The sequence below is a fragment of the Poeciliopsis prolifica genome, unplaced genomic scaffold (genome assembly GCF_027474105.1).
Source record: "Poeciliopsis prolifica strain line A6 unplaced genomic scaffold, Auburn_PproV2 SCAFFOLD016, whole genome shotgun sequence".
Classification (NCBI taxonomy): domain Eukaryota; kingdom Metazoa; phylum Chordata; class Actinopteri; order Cyprinodontiformes; family Poeciliidae; genus Poeciliopsis; species Poeciliopsis prolifica.
The window spans coordinates 9,953,011-9,971,364 of NW_026562391.1; the positions used below are offsets into that span (position 1 = coordinate 9,953,011).

Genomic DNA, 18,354 nt, shown 5'->3' on the forward strand with positions numbered 1-18,354 from the left:
GTAATGCTGACTTAACACCAAAGGTATTAATTAGAGTGACACCTGGTCTTATTTTAGTTAGAAAAAGACTGTTTTTAGCAGTTCTAAATACTTGCAATACCTTCTGCTTTCCCAGAAAGTTTATTTTCTTTCTTTATAAATAAGGGAAAGTAGGACCTTCATTCAGCCAGCTGAACTGCAGTGCTAATCAGCAGGCTGTGGAGCTGACTTATTTGTTCTCCATACAGCCAGAGAAAATCTCCTGTGCCACTTTTTCTGGAATCTCGTGAACATATATTTAACCTACACAAACACTATGGTGGATAATTTTAGCTGTTTTGAAAATTTTACTTTTTAAGACTTTGATATACCTTGATGTTTATAATCACCATATGCCTTGGTTGGAGCAGCAGTTAATCGCACTCACAAAAAAGTTACTGTTTTTCTGATGGATTTTAAGCCTTTGATGTCCTGCCAACTTTGGCGGTGTTTTTGTTTCAGTTTTAGGCTTGGATAATGCTAAATAATCTGTGTGGACAGATTATGCACATCAGACCAGGTAATTAGACAAAATACATTAAATCCACTTAACTTTCACTTAGCAAATACTCCATCATCCCCAACAAAGCCAAAGAATAAATGCAAAACATCGTTTTCAGATGCGTACTATGTAGGCACATTTTTAAAACAGTAGGTACTACAAGTTTTGGAGTTTGTCATAAAAACTCACAAAATTGAAGAAGGCAGTTTTATTATGTTTTATTTTTATTCCAAATATGACATCTTAAGGGGAAAATTTTAACTACGAAGTACCCTGAATTTGGATTTTTAAGTTGTAAGTCTACATTTTTTGGGCAACAAAGCAAACATCCAATATGTCTGCCTTGCATGAAAAAGTTTAGCTAAAACTGAATAAACGACAAACTTTGTATTTGCACTTTTCAGATTCTTAACTTGTTCTCCCTCAGTGAATAGATGCCAAAGCATCTATTTGTTCAGTAACACAGAAACTCATTATGGACCTTTGGTAAGTTTCCAGTGCTCTTTTCTCAGAATGGTTAGCAATCAGATTACATATAGTCTGTGGTTTAATTCAGGCTGTTTCAATTTAGTGCTATCTCCTCTCCAGAGTATACAATTTGCACCTGCACTAATTCGATCTGGCTGAACCAGAAGTTCTGTAACTAGGGATGATACTGGGAGCGTAGTAATGCTCTGATTCATCACTATTTCAGACACCAGAGGCCCTTATTATAGAATAGCTACCAGCTCCTGCACAATCACAGGTCAATTACCTTTCTGAGACAAGCTATAGTTTTTCTCTAACTGATCCAACAGGCTAAATGTGTGCCCCATTGGGTTGAGGTGGAATACTGCCTCTCTGCGTGAGCAGGTGTTTTTTTTATTTTTATTTTTTTATGCTTCCTCTTATGCTCAGCCGAGAATAAGAGGAAGAATATCAGAACTGGCATAGTGACATTCATTGTTTGGTTTCCCAGTTCTGCCTAAGAACTAAACTAATCTTGTGTTCTCAGCAGATTTGTAATCTGCCTCCAAGTGAGGGATTTTTCTTTAAATTGCTATTGATGTGAATGTGAAGTCCTGTATTATGTGATTTTGTGAAGTCCAGATTACTAAGTTCTAATAACGGCCTAATATAACTAATCTTTCCCTCTCTTTCTGTTTTTTTTTTTCCATCACAGCTTTATGCTATTCCCTGGTTCCTCACGATGTTTACACGTAAGTTGCATTTTGTTGTGACTGTTCCTAGAAGCTAATTAAATTGTTCAGGGCCAATTTTTCAGGAAATTCTTGAGATGTTCTCTCTCGATGTTGTTCATCTAGAAAAAACATCTAGAGAAATATGAGCTCCACTCACCACTGCCTGTATTTTTTCTATTATATTTCATATTCACCTTTAGATGTGTCCTTATTTCATGATTGTAATTAAATAACTTAATGTTCAAATATATGTGTCTGACAAATATGTTCAAATATATGAGCTGCATTTGATTGTCGCATGTCTACCAAACATCAAGGCTGAGCTGTTAAAATAAGCAGTAAAATATATTTAATTAGATCATCCAGTTTCATGTTTGTAGACTACTGCCTTATGCGTGCTTCTACTGATTCCAGTTAATAGCGCCATGTTTGCATCCTTTACACTTTTGTTTTGTTTTGAGGTTATGTATGTTGTTTATTTTATGCTCTTATCTTTACACACTTTAAAGAATAACCTTGATCAAATCAACCAAAATTTTTTACAAGTAAAAATAACATAAGTAGAACAACTATATGAATAACTTTCACATTTAGTTTGGATGCATACATTGAATTTAACAATAGTGATTTCTCTGAACTGACCCATCAGCCTTGGAATGTCAATGCAATTGCCCGTACATTCTCTGTTCTTGGTACTTTAACTCCATTTTCAATTAATCAGACACATGCTCTTACATGTGAGGGTGCAGAGTTTAGTTTGTTTCCCTTTTGTCCCAAATCCTCCCACAGAGCCAGTCAGTGCCTAGTGTTCAGGTGTGCTTTTCTGACTGCTAATGTCCTCAGTCCAATATGAAGCAAGGTTGGAGGCCCTGCTTCCTTTCACAAACAGACACACTACCTGTCACTCACACCCACCAGTCTATTCAGTTGACTGCTAATGTGTTGGGACCCTCTGAAGCGTTCCCTCAGCACTCAACCCACTGCACCACTGTGGGATTCTGCCTCCACATAGGCAAAAAAAAATATCTGAATAGCATAAACAGAAGTACCAAGTCAGAGTCATGTTTATGCATGTCAAGAGAGGAGATGTGTTACATTTAGGAGCACAGAAAGTCGTATAATTGAAATAATAATTGCAGAGGGACATGGTATCAGGATGTGGTTTTATTTGGCCTGAAAAGAGTTGGCTCATAATGAGAGTTCTTGTTCTAAAGCTCCTGAGCCTGCTGATGTTCTTCCAGTCAGTTCTTTTGTAACATCGCCCACCTAAACCTTTTCCCAGCTGCCTCCTACACCAAATATGCTTCCAGGCATTGCTTAGTTTTACCTTGTAAGCTTGTAGTTTTAATCCACAGAGACAAATTTATTACATACTTCTTCACCTACAGGGTAATTGTCCACCTCTGTAATTGTTTATATAGTGCAGGAACAACTAAATCTCATAAAAATAAAAGAAAAATCCAGACACTGATATGGTATTTGTAACACATTTCCCCTGTTGTATTTGTTTTTCCACCTGGCATGCAGACGTGTTTCCTCTGCACAAAATCTTCCACCTGTGGGACACGCTGCTGCTGGGAAGCTCCTCATTCCCCTTTTGTATTGGTGTTGCCATACTGCAGCAGCTTAGGGATCGTCTATTGGCTAATGGCTTTAATGAATGCATCCTTCTCTTCTCTGACCTGCCAGGTAAGGATGTTTGCCAGTACTTTGGTTACAAAGATTGCTCTCGTTTCAGTTCCATTTCATATTTTAGTATAACAAAAATACCGACTGATGGTAACTAATATCCTCACGGGGCTCCTATACAGTCTGCAAAAGTACAGAATTTGGTTGATGTATTTTCTAATTAGAGTGAGGGAAATCCTCCATCCATTTACCAACCTATTCATTTTGTTGCAATTTACAGCCTCATTGCTGTATTGCCACAAATTTGTTTTCCAGCTTTGCATTACTTTTTAAACTTTACATTAAGAGGGATTGAGCTCTTTGGAAAATTGAGTGGGGAACAGAATCGACATTTCACCTGAATTATATGTATGCATCTGTATATATCATACTCTTGGCAGTTTTGGGTTCAAAGTAATCTCTTAATTTTACCTGCAGAAGGTAATAATGTTTTTGAGCAACCCAACCAGAACTGTGACTCAAGTCTAATATGATTGTCTTTCACATTGCCTTGATGTCCTCAGGTAGTTGTTTGTTTCCTGTAAACGCCTTGCTTGAATGAAATATTATTTTATACATATATTAGGGGTTTGAATAATAATGGGCTTAATTGTATATACCACTCTGGTTGGAATTATTTACATTCTTAAAATTAATGTTTTATGCAGTTCAAAGGAAATTTTGCCAAATGCATGTAAACCTCTAAATTTGAAAGCCTTCAGAAGAATTCTGATGTAATGAAGACATCTGCTAAACCCAAAATTCTCACTGACCCAAAACAAGAGAAGTGTTTTTTGACTTAACTTTAGACAGTGGAAGTTTATTCGCTGTGTATAAACCTCCGGTATCAACTGGAGTTTATACCGGAAGGAGGTTCCCACAATTGTTAAAACCCAAAAAAGACTTGCTAAAAAAGTCTTCTTTTTTTTTTGGTAACTTAAACTAATAAAACAAGCTTCCTCTGGGATAATGTTCATTAATGGAAAATCAGACTGGTTATAAATAAAATGTGCTCTTAAGGAAAAGTATCACTGGATATTTCAAGATATGGTTTGGCTTAAGTTCGGCTGTGGGGCTTCTTCACTAGGTCTGGTGATGGATGCATTTAATTTAAAGAAAGGTGAAGTTAAAAGATTGCTCATGTTACTTACAGCGTTTTGCATTACCTAGTATGAATATGATTTTCTGTTCATTTTCTAATTTGCTGCCATTGTAAAGATTTTATTTATTTTGAAAGATATCTTCTTTTTTTCCTCTTACTTTTAGAGTCTTACTTGTAGAAATGTCAGTGTACACTTCATGCAGAGTGATAGTTCCACCTATTTCCTTATAAAGCTGTGTTGCTCAGGCATTTTTGCTCAGAAGAGATGCAGAAATGCTGCAAGAGAAGCTTCCCCTAGTGTCCACTTTTGTGTTGCCAAAGTTCAATCTTGGCAATTTTTGTCAATCTTCAACAAATGTGTGGGCCAGAAGGGAGAAGGACTCCTGGTTTTCCTTATACAGGTAAAATATGTTGGCCTGAAGCTGCAATCAGCTTCTCTAGTGTTATTCTAAAGTGGCTGGCTCCTTCTGCCAACAGTTTTTTTTTTTTGGTAAATTATTGCCAGCTAACTATATCTGGATTGTTATAGCATGGTATTTTGAACTCCTCTTACTCTATATTAGGAACAGATTCTGGAGTAGAAAGACTGTTTATCTAAGCCTCCAGGAAAGCTTCTTCTGGTCTGGTTTATGTTGGCAATTTTTTATACAACCTGTGACAAGACCTGCTAAGCCTGGTGCCACCCACTTAAGCAAAATGTTTATAATCTCTAAAACAGTGAAGACGTAAGAACTTATTTTTAATTTGTACCTAAATAAGTTACGTTGGTACTGTCTGTTTTCTTAGCCACGGACAACGTCCCAGACTTGAACAGAAAATTTTTTTGTGTATTAAAAGGTTTGGGATATATTTTATTTCTATACAAATAGGTTTAAGAACTGTGTTAATGTCTTTATACTCCCAGTGTTACCAAAGTCAAAAAGTACAATGTTCATAGAAAAAATAGAGTAGTGTGTTGGGTAAACTATTGTGCTCAAGGAAGATGGATGACTTGGAAAGCAAGTGCACAGCTGATTAAAAACCAAACATTCCTTTGTTAAAAAGTGAAATTAACATGATTGTCTTTTTTTCAGTGGCACCTCAATAAATTAATGCCCTTCTCAATATTCAGTATGACAATATTTACTTGCATTGGAACATGAAAACCATTCTCACAATTTCTGACCAGTTCTATACATGTTTGCTGTTTTGTCTTTGGTGATCGACCTTTCAAGTCAGAAGGCTTCCTTGCTGTCACCTTAATCTTTAGCTTCCTTCACAGGTTCACTATAACATTTAAGGAGGTGCTGTGGCTGAATCACAATACTATGTTAAAACATTAATATCTTTCTAAGTCTGCTGAGGGAATAAATGATGCACTTTTGGCAATATGTTTCAAATATTTTGCTCAGGTCTCTAAATGTGAAAGCAACCTTTGTCAAATGATGGCAATAAAATTTTATTTCATGTTTATACAAAGTCACCTGCATGCGCATTTACATATATGCGGCTAGTGAATTATGCTTCATATCCTGTGATTTGTGGCCTCCACCTGTTCATTTCTGCCATTAGGCTTGGAAAATTGATGTCCTCATTGAGCTGAAGCTTCCATTCATTTTTTACCGAGCCAGCACCACATGCATCACATTCACAACTTCAGGAGCCTCGTGTGTGGAGGCAGAACAACACAACCTGCTGCTGGTTTTGGATTATAAAACAGGTCAAATAGATGTTGTCTAGCTCACTGTGTGGCACAGATTGAAGGAGAAATCCAAAATATCTGTTTTGCCTACATTTTTTGTTGCTTTTCATTATGAAGGGCTGTATCTGGTTGCTCAATAATTTTTTCCCCCCACAAATTTAAAATGGCATCAAACAGTATCTGACAAAATGAGCACACCCCATTATATTTATGAAAATATTTCATTAATTCTTTTTATAGGACAACACTTAAGATATGACCCTTTCATGCAATTTAAAGTACTGAGTGTTCAGAATACTTAATAATGTAAGTTTCTAAACCTTTCAAAGTAATTAAGCACATATTCATTAATTTCTTAACCACTGGCAACTAAATGAAACTATTATGTGGAATTTAAATGTCCAATTTGTGACCAATTAGCTATTTTCTCTCATAATATGCAACTCATTAGTGTTACAAGGTCTTTGGTGTGAATGGGGAGCAGTCGAATTGTTGGTATCAGCCACAGAACCTTATACTGGTCACTGGAAGTTCAATACAAGAACTATGAGGATATGAAAAAGGAATAAAGATGGCCCAGGCTATAACAAGACTGCCAACAGTGTGAAAAGTTTAAAAGTTTAAGTTTCAGTCACATTCCTTCTCGAACAAATCTGAATCAAATGAGTGTCTCGCGAAAAGGCCTCTACCAATTTGAATGACTGCTGGGGAGGGAATTCAGCTACTTGATATCATAAGTACATTCATTCAAGTACAGTATGTTGGAGAATGGATGCATCTAAAAGCAGAATGGTAGCTCTCGTGGACAGGACTCCGGCACCACTAGTGTAATTTATGAAAAAAGGTTCAGTATGTCTTTCAGTTTTACACAAGATTCTCAATCTGTTTTAAATCAGTGGAGGTATGAATAAAGTTCCTGTAGAGTCCTTCTCTATTCCTGTGTGCAGCTGTCAGAGCTAGCTGATCTGTTCCAGGATACTGATTCCTAAAGGATTTCTCACATCAGGATTCATACACTTAACCCTCCTGCTTGGGACAACTGGAGCAGTAAATGAAGTCAGTGATAGTAATTCCCACTGACAAGTCCATTACACATGGAACCCAATTCAAGAGTTAGATATTCCAATCAGGACAAGACATCCAGATTAAAAAATAGCTTTTTTATTCTCTACATTTCCTGTAATTGTAAAATTAATGTTGCAATCTCTAAACTGCTTTAATATTTAAGAACTTATGTATGTTTTTACTGCACATTTCTGTGTCTAGATTACAGACCTGACTTTTAAACATTAAAGCATCAATATGAAATTAAAAAAAAAATGTTTTGTATATGTTAAAAACTTTCACTATGTTCTGATAATATGAGATAATTTGTGAAAAGCTCAATTTCCTCCAGTTCCTCCCTATCTGAAGAAATGCACTGTTTCCAAGCAAAAACAACTAATCAGGAGGATGGTCACAGCACTGTAAATCATCCTTGTGTACTCAGTGGTCTAATGGCAGCAAAATGGCTTATTGTTTCAGGAAAATTGTTCATCCACTGACATCGGTGACAATGCTAACTAGCCTGAGCATTCACTAAAATCTCTGCCATCTGGAATGAGCTGCAGGGTAAGAGAGGGAGGGTGTTAGAGGGGGGGTGAGAGGCATCACATGGAGAATGATTGACTGTGCTAAGACCCTCATCCTGGCTCTTATTAGTTGTTTCAAGTTAGCACTGGGAGAAGGCGGAGAAGCTCAATTTTTAAATTTTTTTTTCCATAATGTCACCACATTGTAACAGGTTAACAAATATGTAACAAAATGTTTTAGATAAAAGTTCCATATTGCAGCTTTTAATATTTTAAACGGGTATACAGCGCTGCCACATTTAATTTTTTAGCAAGCCGGACATCTCAAGTTGACGATCGATGGCAATTAATCTCCCCTTTTGATACCCTTTGCACGTAGCTCAGTGTAATCTGCAGAGTTCTCTTTGTTTATGCACGTCACCAATTCACAGTGGACAAGAGCGATTCTCTCTAGCCGACGTCAACCTTGTGTGTACAGACAATGCACAAGCATTGTTTATGGGACATTAGTGTTTGGTTCGATGAGACACAACAAGCACAGAGCTGATGATGTCCAGCTATTGATTGTCAGCTTTGAGAAATCAGCCAGGGATTGCAGAAATTGTGTGCAAACAGTATACAACATTCAGTTCAAGGTGATAGTAGGCTTGTATGAAGAGAAACATATTGCTTGAATCTAATAATAAACCTATCTGTCTTTAAGACGTTTAACATATAATTATATTGTAACAATGTTCATGTGATAAATATGAATAGCATGTTTAACACATGCTACTAATGTGTCAAATGTAGCTCACCTCACAGAGCAACAGACTGGTTGAGTAGAATGGGTCTGTTTATGTATTCTAAAGAAATTGAAATGCAAAAGAAGCTTTTTATCTTGCAGTATGTTAGCACTCTTCCTGGGAGCTTCCAAAACTAAACCAAACTGCTACTTAAACATTTTTTAATGAGGTTACATTGGATTTGATCACCTCTAATTTAAAATTGAAAATAATGTGTCTGTTCAAACTTGAACTGGATAAATTTATACTTAAGTTTCTGTCTATCAGAAACCACAACAAAAGAACATTTTCAAATATTTTTTGACATTAGGCCACAAAAGAATTGGACAAGCATGAAAACTGCTGTATTTAGACTAGTCACTAATGGACTGACTTATTGTAAACTGATTAGTATTTTAGTTTACAATAAAATAATAATAAAGTTGTGATAAGTGAAACATTTATTGTATTTGAAAGAAAACAAAATCAGATTTTGTTTTTCATAAAAAATATCGTTAAAAATGTGAATATATTTTTTTTCTATTATCCTGCTTAGTTAAGTAATCCAGCTTTTCAGAAGTTTATTGCAACAAGCTACATCTCACACTTCTATATGCCACTATATATGTTATTTACTCCATTATTTTACTCTGTCAAATTGGTTATTAAGCAGATTGGCTGTGTTAGAATGCCCAGCTGAGCCAAGAGATTGCTAAAGCAATCAATCTCCTCCTCCTCATTTCTGCCTCTTTTAGCAGAAGGAGTGATGGCAGGCAGCTTTCATGGCCCTAGGGAAGGAAAATGTGTTTCGTTGAACTACTGCTAGCCTGTCGGTGTGGAATATCAGACTCCTCGTGTGTTTTTCACAGAAATGGACCTTGTAACTGAGTGTGTCAGGTTCTATCCCCAGAGAGCTGACAACCTCCTTACCTTGACACTGTGATGGAGCGGAGGCAGGGCATGATAAATCTGCTATATAACTTCTCCAGAGCCTGGCCCAGGTGCAGGTCACACCAAGAAGAGCTCATTAGCCAGATCTGCTTACTGGCCTTTAAGAAGCAGACAGAATGAAAGAGGCTGTCTGTGTGAAGGACTGTGAGGGTACAGCACTCCTAATTTACCCAAATCCTCAACTAATCCAACAAGTCCCAGATCCATAATCCTCTCTGTTCTCACAACAAGAAGCAGGCTACATTGAAATTCAACAAAAAAAAAAAGTTGTTTTGATGAAAGAGTATTTATAACCTATTATACTAAACTCAGGGGAGCAACGCCTGCTTAAATAAGGCAGTTATTACCTTAAAGGCCGCTGGCAGTGCTAAATGAATGCTTGGGTTGCTAATGAAGGCAAATTGCCAAGGTCAAACTATATGCTGCTGCAATTTAATGCAACCTCCCACACTCAAGGTTCCTATGCAGTCTGGAAAAATAGGGGAATTTCTTTCTTTCTGTCTGTTGAATAATAAGACATTTAAGTGCAACGAGCTCTACAGTGCTGTACATGTATGTTTATTTTTCTCTTTCACATTGTTTCTACAGAAATTGACATTGAGCGCTGTGTTCGTGAATCCATCAACCTCTTCTGTTGGACTCCAAAGAGCGCTACCTACAGACAGTATGCTCAGCCAACGAAAGCTGGTGGTGAAGGCATCTTTGGGAAAACGGCAACATATTTCTCATCTGACTATCAAGACATGTCTAAGACGGATCTGGTTAGTCTCACACAAAATTATCCATATATTTACATTAAAAAAATAAGGTGGGGGCATTTTATAGTTGCTTTTTGCTTTACAATTTTCCAATCTAATTAAGTGAGAGAGAGTAGAGACTGGGTAAATCTTATACTGATTCACTATAAATGTAGTGTAAAATGCTAAAACTATACAAAACAAAATTAAAATTGACTGTTTGCATGCTTTTATTCAAATCAAATACTTCACAACCTTAATTGTAAAACATTATTGACTGATTTTTGGATCTGGTTTTTTGCTTACCAGGGATAATTGATCTGTTGTATAGTGTAGTTGTGTGAAGTAATTATGAGTCAGTCTCATAAATGTTGGATGCTCTTTGGTTGTTGGACTATACATCTGTTATCACTTTGACCCTTTCCCAAACATGTGGGTCTGGAGCTTGTCTCTAAATAATTACTGCCTCCCAAATCGACACTGGATTTTGATAATTGAAGGTTACTGACACCTGACCAATGCAGAAAGCTTTCTATCTGACTTATTAAAACTGCAACATTACCATTAAAAATGCAGAGATTATTTTTTTTTATGTTTTGAAACTATAGATATTTAGTTGTTTTTTTTTTTTTTTTTTTTTTTTTCAAACCACAGCCTTCCTTGAGACCGGTAGCTGGATCATGTATTATGAATGCAATTACACTGAAGAAACAAGTGATGACCATGATATCAACACTGATAGTTATATTGGTGAATGTTGCATCTTGTGGTGAAAACTAATGGTATGAAAAGTTAAAATGTGGAAGTGCAAGGGTTTTTGATTTGAAATATGATTACCTTCCTATTTCCATTCTTTTGAAAATTATTAGCATCATACTGCAAATTTATTCTTAATTTCTGCTCCAGTGCCATCCATTCAGACCTGGGCATTAGAGATGTAATAGGTGCTGACAGTTTTATAATAAGCTCATTAAAAGTGTATTATCTCCATCTGAGCTTCTTGTATCTCTTACAGCTGGAGACTTTTATATCTAACTGAAAATCTGTTACATTTGAATCTCTCAACAGATAATTCCCAAAATGTAGATTAGCCTCAAAGCCGTGTAAATTATTATGTACTCCTCACTCTAAGAGAGCTTTAGCTGCAGTTATTTTAACACATTTTATTTTCCAAGAGTCATTTTCACAAAGATTATTTCTGTTGAACTTTAAAAATAATTTACAAGCACACTGACTCTATGTCCTTGTGGTATATTTGGTGACACTTGTTGTTTAATGCAGCCTAAAAATATTTTAGAAGATAAAGAGGTAATATGATGGTTTAAAATTTTCAAATCAAAAACAGCAGATGTCAGTTGACAGTAACTTTATTAATACAACCATGTTTAGATGGAAATAATCAATTTAATTCTATTCCAGCAACTAGCTAGACTGTGCATCATTGGGAGTCCTTGTTTGAAGCACAAAGACACTGTTCCACTCTGAATTTATTTATTCACCACAAGATGCAACATTCACCAATATTATCACATATTTTCCTAATAGTGTGCAGTCCTAATTTGGGGTAAATTAAAGGAGAGGCTGAAAGCCAGGCCTTCCTGTCCAGCCTCAATATCAGACATCACCACAGTGCTAATGGAAGAAAGGCTAAAAATTCTCATAAACATTCCCAAACCTTGGAGAAAACTTTCCCAGAGGAGTAAAATCTGTGATAGCTGCATAGGCTGGTTAGAGATCATATTGAATGATTTGGATTAAAAGTGGAATTATTCTTCAGTTGACATTTGTGTGAGCGCAGACAAGCTAATACTTTTTGGCAAGATAAATTGTGTTCATGCACACAAAAGAATAAACGGATCATTTACTGGGCTCCCAGATGATTGCTGTACTCTCTCCTTCAGCCGAGGCTTATTTTTATGATCTTCAGTATTGATCTATTGTTGCATTTGTGTGCTTCTCACCTCTTTTCTTAAAACATCCAGTCAACAGTGTTTTGTGTTCAGCTAACAGTCTCAGAGGCTTGAGTAAAAACACACGACTTAGAAAAACAGAGAGAACAAAATTTGATGCATTCTTCAGGCCCATGAAATAGGAGAGAGGTGATGTTATCCTTAAGGCAAGAAATGAATACATCTTAAGAAAGCTTAAAAGCAAATTGGACATACATATAAATAGACAAGTGGTAAAAACAGTTTCAAAAGATAAAAATTCTTCCATAAAATCCAGGGTATTAAATTCAAATTCAAATGTATGGTATTTATCCCAAGATCTTCTATAAATACTGCATCACAATAATGAAGAAAACCGCATAACATGAATTTGTTTTTATTCTTTATTTAATTAAGCATTTCTACTTTAGGTAAAATAACTTGTTAAATATCACAGGTATGGGAATATAATTGTGAATAATCATAAATAGTTATTTTAATTTTGACAAATTAAAAAAAAAAAACATCCTCCAATCTTAGTTGTAAGTTTCATGTTCCTGTTGCACAGATTATTATATAACAATTGTTGGGAATCAGTGTTTTATGAATAAACTTACAGTAATAGAAATTAACTGCAGTTTTCGTAAAAGCTTGGGATACTGTCGTACTATGAAATATGTGGTCGGATAGATGAATGACTTGCAATAAATGATTGTTACACTCTTCTCTGTAATATCAGGAAGCTCTCAGGTTTTCCTCTGAGAAAATATTCATCTCAGCAAACTGTCTCGATTACTTAGATGAGGAACAAGCTCTCCTTCTCAGATAGGGCCAAACTAATTTCTTCCCTTTTGTCCTAATGTAGCCTAACTGAACTGGATATGAATATAAAAAACCAATACACAAAAAAACTCTTATCTAGATGGATTTATGGGGTGGGGTCTTCACCCCATAACTATCCTGCTCCAGTGCAATTTGGTCTAATATTGCAGGTTTTTTTTTCTGACTTCAAAGTTTTCCTTGAGTTTTGTTTTAGGAATTGAAGAATACCTGCAGCGTCACACTTTATTTGAAACCTTGTTTCATGTGAATCTTTGAGACATTATTACATATAGCTTAAATTATGTGTTCAGAATTAGTTATATTTGGCAAGCAGTTCAGACAAACTTGACTCCGGTTCCGGTCCGCCTCGTGTCTGTCTGCTGACCCATCATTGTTTTGGATCAGACTAACAACTGGGATGTCAAGAGCAAAATTCAGGAGTTTTACAGACTGATCTGTTGAGGTGCAGTAATTTGTGTTCTTTTTAAATTTGGAAATATGTTTTATTAAAAAACAGTTTAATGTTATACTAAGTACATCTGTGTGGCCACATACATTAAACCAGAGAAAAATGGAAATTTTATTTTCTCTTAAAGCCTCCCTCTGTTTTATAGTTAACTTCTTCTTCATGTTGATAGTTAAGAGTATTTGTTCTCAGCATTTTCTTGAATTATGACCACAGTTAAAATGGAACACATTTCCCCATATTGTTTGACCAGAATATGGGCAACTGATATTTGCTTTTGTTTTTATAATTACTCTTTTACACTGTCAAATATTTTAATATCCAAGCATTTTGTCACAGGAACAATAATGCAGTGTAAACTACTTTAAATTAGTCATTAAAGGGGAAGTATTGTCTATTTTCCAGACACGTAGTCCTACTTTATAGCATAGTCAAATAACACCTTCAATTGTTATAAAAGTGCTGCATATATCAAATATAACTTAAAAGAAAATTGACTTTTCAATTTGACACCTTGAAATTGGGCCTCTGTCTCTTCAAGACTCTCTTTCCAACTCTCTGTCGTCACGTCATCACAATAATGCTTTGCATTATGCCATTTTACAGTAGTTATTAGGAGTTTTGGACTGAGAAGTAGTTTGCATAATAAGCTCAGCAGACACCAGGTGTTTCATAATTGGAGCAGTGTGGGGAACCAATGGGGGACGGGTTCTGTTTGAGGCAGAAGCTCAACTGCAGGTTCAAGGAGGAGCTTTGTGGAAATCGGTGCAAATTTGCCTGATATAGCTTCACTACATCAGGCATATTACCTTTATTAGCAGAGAGCTAAGTCTTCCCTGCTAATAAAGGTAAGGTCAGACAGTAAGTTGTTTTAATCACTTCAATAACCATTTGAAAATGACACCCAAGACATCAGGATTGTGTTCATTCCTGTTGTTGTTTTCTATTTTGCCTAGTTGAAAACTTCTGTAATCTTACCATCACAGCCTACAGAATTTGATCTTGGGCTACTCAACATCTATGGCACAGAATACATAAATGTGATTTATTTTTCCTATTCAGAGAACCAGGGAAAATATATTTCTTTTCAAAACAGAAATTGAAAATTGCAGAGCTGTTGTTTGGAAACAAAAATTGTAAATATCGCTGTTCAAATATTTTTCTTTCAAATGTACATCCGAATTTTTAGAAAGTATCGAGAGATGCATTTGATTATTCAGAAAATATGCTTGAAACGAAGTTAAATAAACCAGAATCGATCTTAACCAGCTGGAGATGCAGTTGGCTGTAATCTGATTTAACCCTCCTTGTTCTTGTGTCAAAAACGTTTTTATAATACAATGAAAGCGTTGTGATTTTTTTTCTGCTTTACTCTTACTCAGGAAACAGATGTATTGTTTTTACATGTCATCTTTTAGGAAAGAATGATTTTCAGCCCATTCGGGTGGTACAGCACTTGGCCACCACTGCAGAGAAGAGCTCTGGGTCCTGCAGTCATGCCTCTGGCTGCCTGCTGCATTGAATGTGTTTGGCAGCTCATGAGCAAACCCACCACAGGATTATGTTCTGGCCACGGCTGCTGCTCATCTGTCAGTATTACAGAGGGGAATTATTTAACCCTTTTAGTCCTGATGCATCATTTATATGGTCCTTCCTTTCAGACCGACAGCAGATTTTTACCACTTGATCCATTAACAGCATTGCAATCTTACACATTTGAAGAGACACTTTTGTTTGTTTTTTGTCAAATGATCAACTCAAGGGTGTTGTAAATTTAATTTCTCTAATGTTTATTTTATGTTGGAGAATGAGAATGGATTTTATGTGGGGTTATTGTTTAAAATATCTTAGATCTGAAAGGATAAACACGGGAGTCATTAAGATGCAATTGCCTGTTTATTGGTTATTCAATGACAATAATCAAGCTGGCAGGTTTCACTTCATCTCTAAATGATTAGCTTTTCATCATAACAGCGTTCAGAAATTCTATCCTGCTTCATCTCTTTTCCTCTCTTGCAGTCCCGAGAGCCCCTGGCGTTGTGTGACCTTAAAGCTGAAGTTTCTCCCCGAATCTCGGCTGAGGATCTAATTGACCTCTGTGAACTCTCTCTCCCCGGACCAACCAAAAGGAATAAAAGTGGCAAGCCAAAAATTGTTGCTGTCGACATCCGCAATGTGGAAGAGTATCCTTACCATTTAATTAATATAATTCCTGATTTGTCTTATTTCTAAGCCGATTAACAGCTGAACAATGCTGAAAATACTACATAAATCCCTACATAAAAGTGGATGCGGATACAGTGGTAGGTTTTACTATATTGCAAGGTGTGACCCAGTGAAGGTTGTAGAGATATAAGGACAAACAGTCTGGCAGCAACAGTGCTGAGCCCCTCATTTCTTGCTACATCGTTAAGCTACATCGTTAAGCATCTCTTCACAGAAACAGCCAGTTAAATCTGTCATCTGAAACCGAAGCCTCCAACACAGTCACACTATGATAATTTGTGGTGATGTGGGATCACTGCTGCATACCATTAATATTGGCTATTGGGATTCTGATGTTTATTTTTCGTAAGATAACTGCTCTTACCAATCCAATCTGATACCAACGTATTTCTCAACAGTTTACATGTTAAGCAAATAATGTAATTCCTCTTTTCCTGCTTTTATGTTTTCGACAAGACATTTTTCTCAGCTATCTAACAAATATAAATTGTCCAACTTTTCACAATATACTGTACTATTTTCTGAAGGTTGAGTGTTTACTTATGTGATGAACTATAAGTAATAAGTAGTTATAATATTACCTCATATCTCTTTTTCTGATAACATGTCAGAATCCTCTTACCTAAAACCAGAGTCGGGCTCACTGAAATATTTGTCCCATTCATCAGCTGATAAATGGAACAAATGTGACTGAAAACCTATTATTTCCATCAAAAATTCATAAAAATGTTCTCATGTCCATCTTTTTGTCTTCTGAATGTTACTTTTTGAAATCCTTAAGTTTCTTGGTAGAGTTACAAACACACAAAGATCACAGACCAAATTGGCTCTGTGTCTGGGAAAGGGAAGTGGAAAGAAATTTAGGAGGGATGAGCTTTTTTAGTTTCCTGTCCAAATTCTGTAACATGCAGTAAGCCCAGCACAAAGCTGCCCAACCAAATACTGCAGTCTGGGAGAGGGGATAGCATAAAGTAGGAAGATTAACCAGGGGACTCGAGCATTGTTTTGGCTTTTGAATGCTCTATCTTTCCTCTTTCATGTAGTGTTGGTGTCTGCATTCCCTTTAACAAAACTGATTACCCTTTTCATTCTTTTCGAAAGAAGGCATTTTTCATGCTGCTAAAGCACATTTTCAGCTCACAATATTTAAAGACTTTTATTGTGGGAAAGATAAACAAAGTTCACCACAGTCATAAGCTTTGGTTCAGAGGGATTAGCACACCTGCCAAACTTTGCACTCCTTAACTCTACTGTCTCCAGCTTTGGTAGAGGACATGTTTCAGGAAGCATCAACATTCCCTTTAACAGCATCTTCGGGGCTGATGGTGAACTTGTGCAGTGTCCTGCTTCAGGAGTTCTCCAGAACTACAGAGGCCGTGTAATTGTGATCGTCAGCCATGCTGTAAAGAGTGCTGCTTTGGTGAGCAAGCAGAGCCACACAGACATCAGTATGCCACACACTACATTAAAAATTTTATGTATTATTAGGAAGGCTTGGTTATTAATATTCACTTTCTTTAAAAGATGTAGTTTAACAAACTCCTATAGAAATATTCTATGAATGCACATCCGATGAGAACATGAATAAAGCAGTGTTAATACATGAACTGTACAATTTTACATTCAATTTTATACAGTTTTACTTGATGTTAAAAATTTACTTGTATGATAATATTAGTGCCATCCTTCTCTTTGCTAACAATTGGATGATAATTAGATCAGAGCAAAAATGTTGCAATTAAATTGTTAGCATAAAGGATGGAAAACCTAAGGCCATGGTAATGTTGAAAAATTAGTAACCAAAACTTTGAATAACCACAAGTGGACATTAAAATATAGTTGGACTAGAAAAATCCAAAAGGCAGACAAAATATTTTCTGTGCAGAGAAGCTATTTTTCTTTTATTTCAATTGAAATCAATCAATCAAATTTTATTTGTATAGCACATTTCAGCAAGGCATTTCAAAGTGCTTTACATCATAAACACAAGAAATGTGTCTCAATAGTTACAAAAACAATGAAGGTGATTTGTGATTATAAATTCTGTTTTACATTTCAATAAAGATGCTACTTTACGATTGCTGTTGTTTGAATTTCAGAAATGACCTTGCATATATTTTTTTTCTTCCCAGTTTGCTGCACATCTGGTCAAGGTGAATTTTTCTCGTGTTTGTATTCTGGATGGAGGGATCAGCAAGCTGAAGCCCACGGGACTCCTCACTGTCCCCTCTCCTCAGATCTGAACTCATACTCCACATTCAGATTAAATGATAACCATGAGGACTGAAAAGTTGTGGATAAAATGAAAAAAAAAAATCTGTTTGTGAACAGATGTCATTATGTCATAATGTTGCAAAATATCAGTTTGATTAAAATTTTAACTAGATTGTTGATGATCCTTCTTCATTTGTTGTTTTTGTGGTCAGTAAGTGTTTCTTTGAAACTCATTGAAAAATTGACCTGTAGTCAGTATGTATGTTTGTGATTCAAGAATAAATTGATGCATTTTTTAAAAATAAATATATCTCTATGTCCTTCATGTATTTTTTGTTGAATCGAAAAATATAGACCAGGTCTTCAACTCAGGTTTTGCGTGTTACCCATAGAAAGGTGAGAAACCATTCCTAGTTAATACTTGCCTTTTATATAATTATATATATATGAATTTGAGTACTTGATCAGAAAGTTTTTGAAATCACATGCCTTTACTCTGAATGCTCTCATTCCACTTCTTCCA

At 35.9% G+C, this 18,354-nt stretch overlaps 1 protein-coding gene across 1 annotated transcript in view; it reads left to right on the top strand.

Moving 5' to 3' along the window:
- tbck (TBC1 domain containing kinase) overlaps positions 1-18,143 on the top strand; it is a 30,114-nt gene extending 11,971 nt beyond the window's left edge. Inside the window, exons 21-26 of the mRNA XM_055041626.1 lie at positions 1,683-1,719; positions 3,229-3,390; positions 10,027-10,199; positions 15,411-15,574; positions 16,878-17,037; positions 17,750-18,143. Coding sequence (XP_054897601.1) covers positions 1,683-1,719; positions 3,229-3,390; positions 10,027-10,199; positions 15,411-15,574; positions 16,878-17,037; positions 17,750-17,860 — 807 coding nt within the window. The 3' untranslated portion in view covers positions 17,861-18,143. The remainder of the gene's footprint in view (positions 1-1,682; positions 1,720-3,228; positions 3,391-10,026; positions 10,200-15,410; positions 15,575-16,877; positions 17,038-17,749) is intronic.
- Positions 18,144-18,354: the final 211 nt, after the last annotated feature.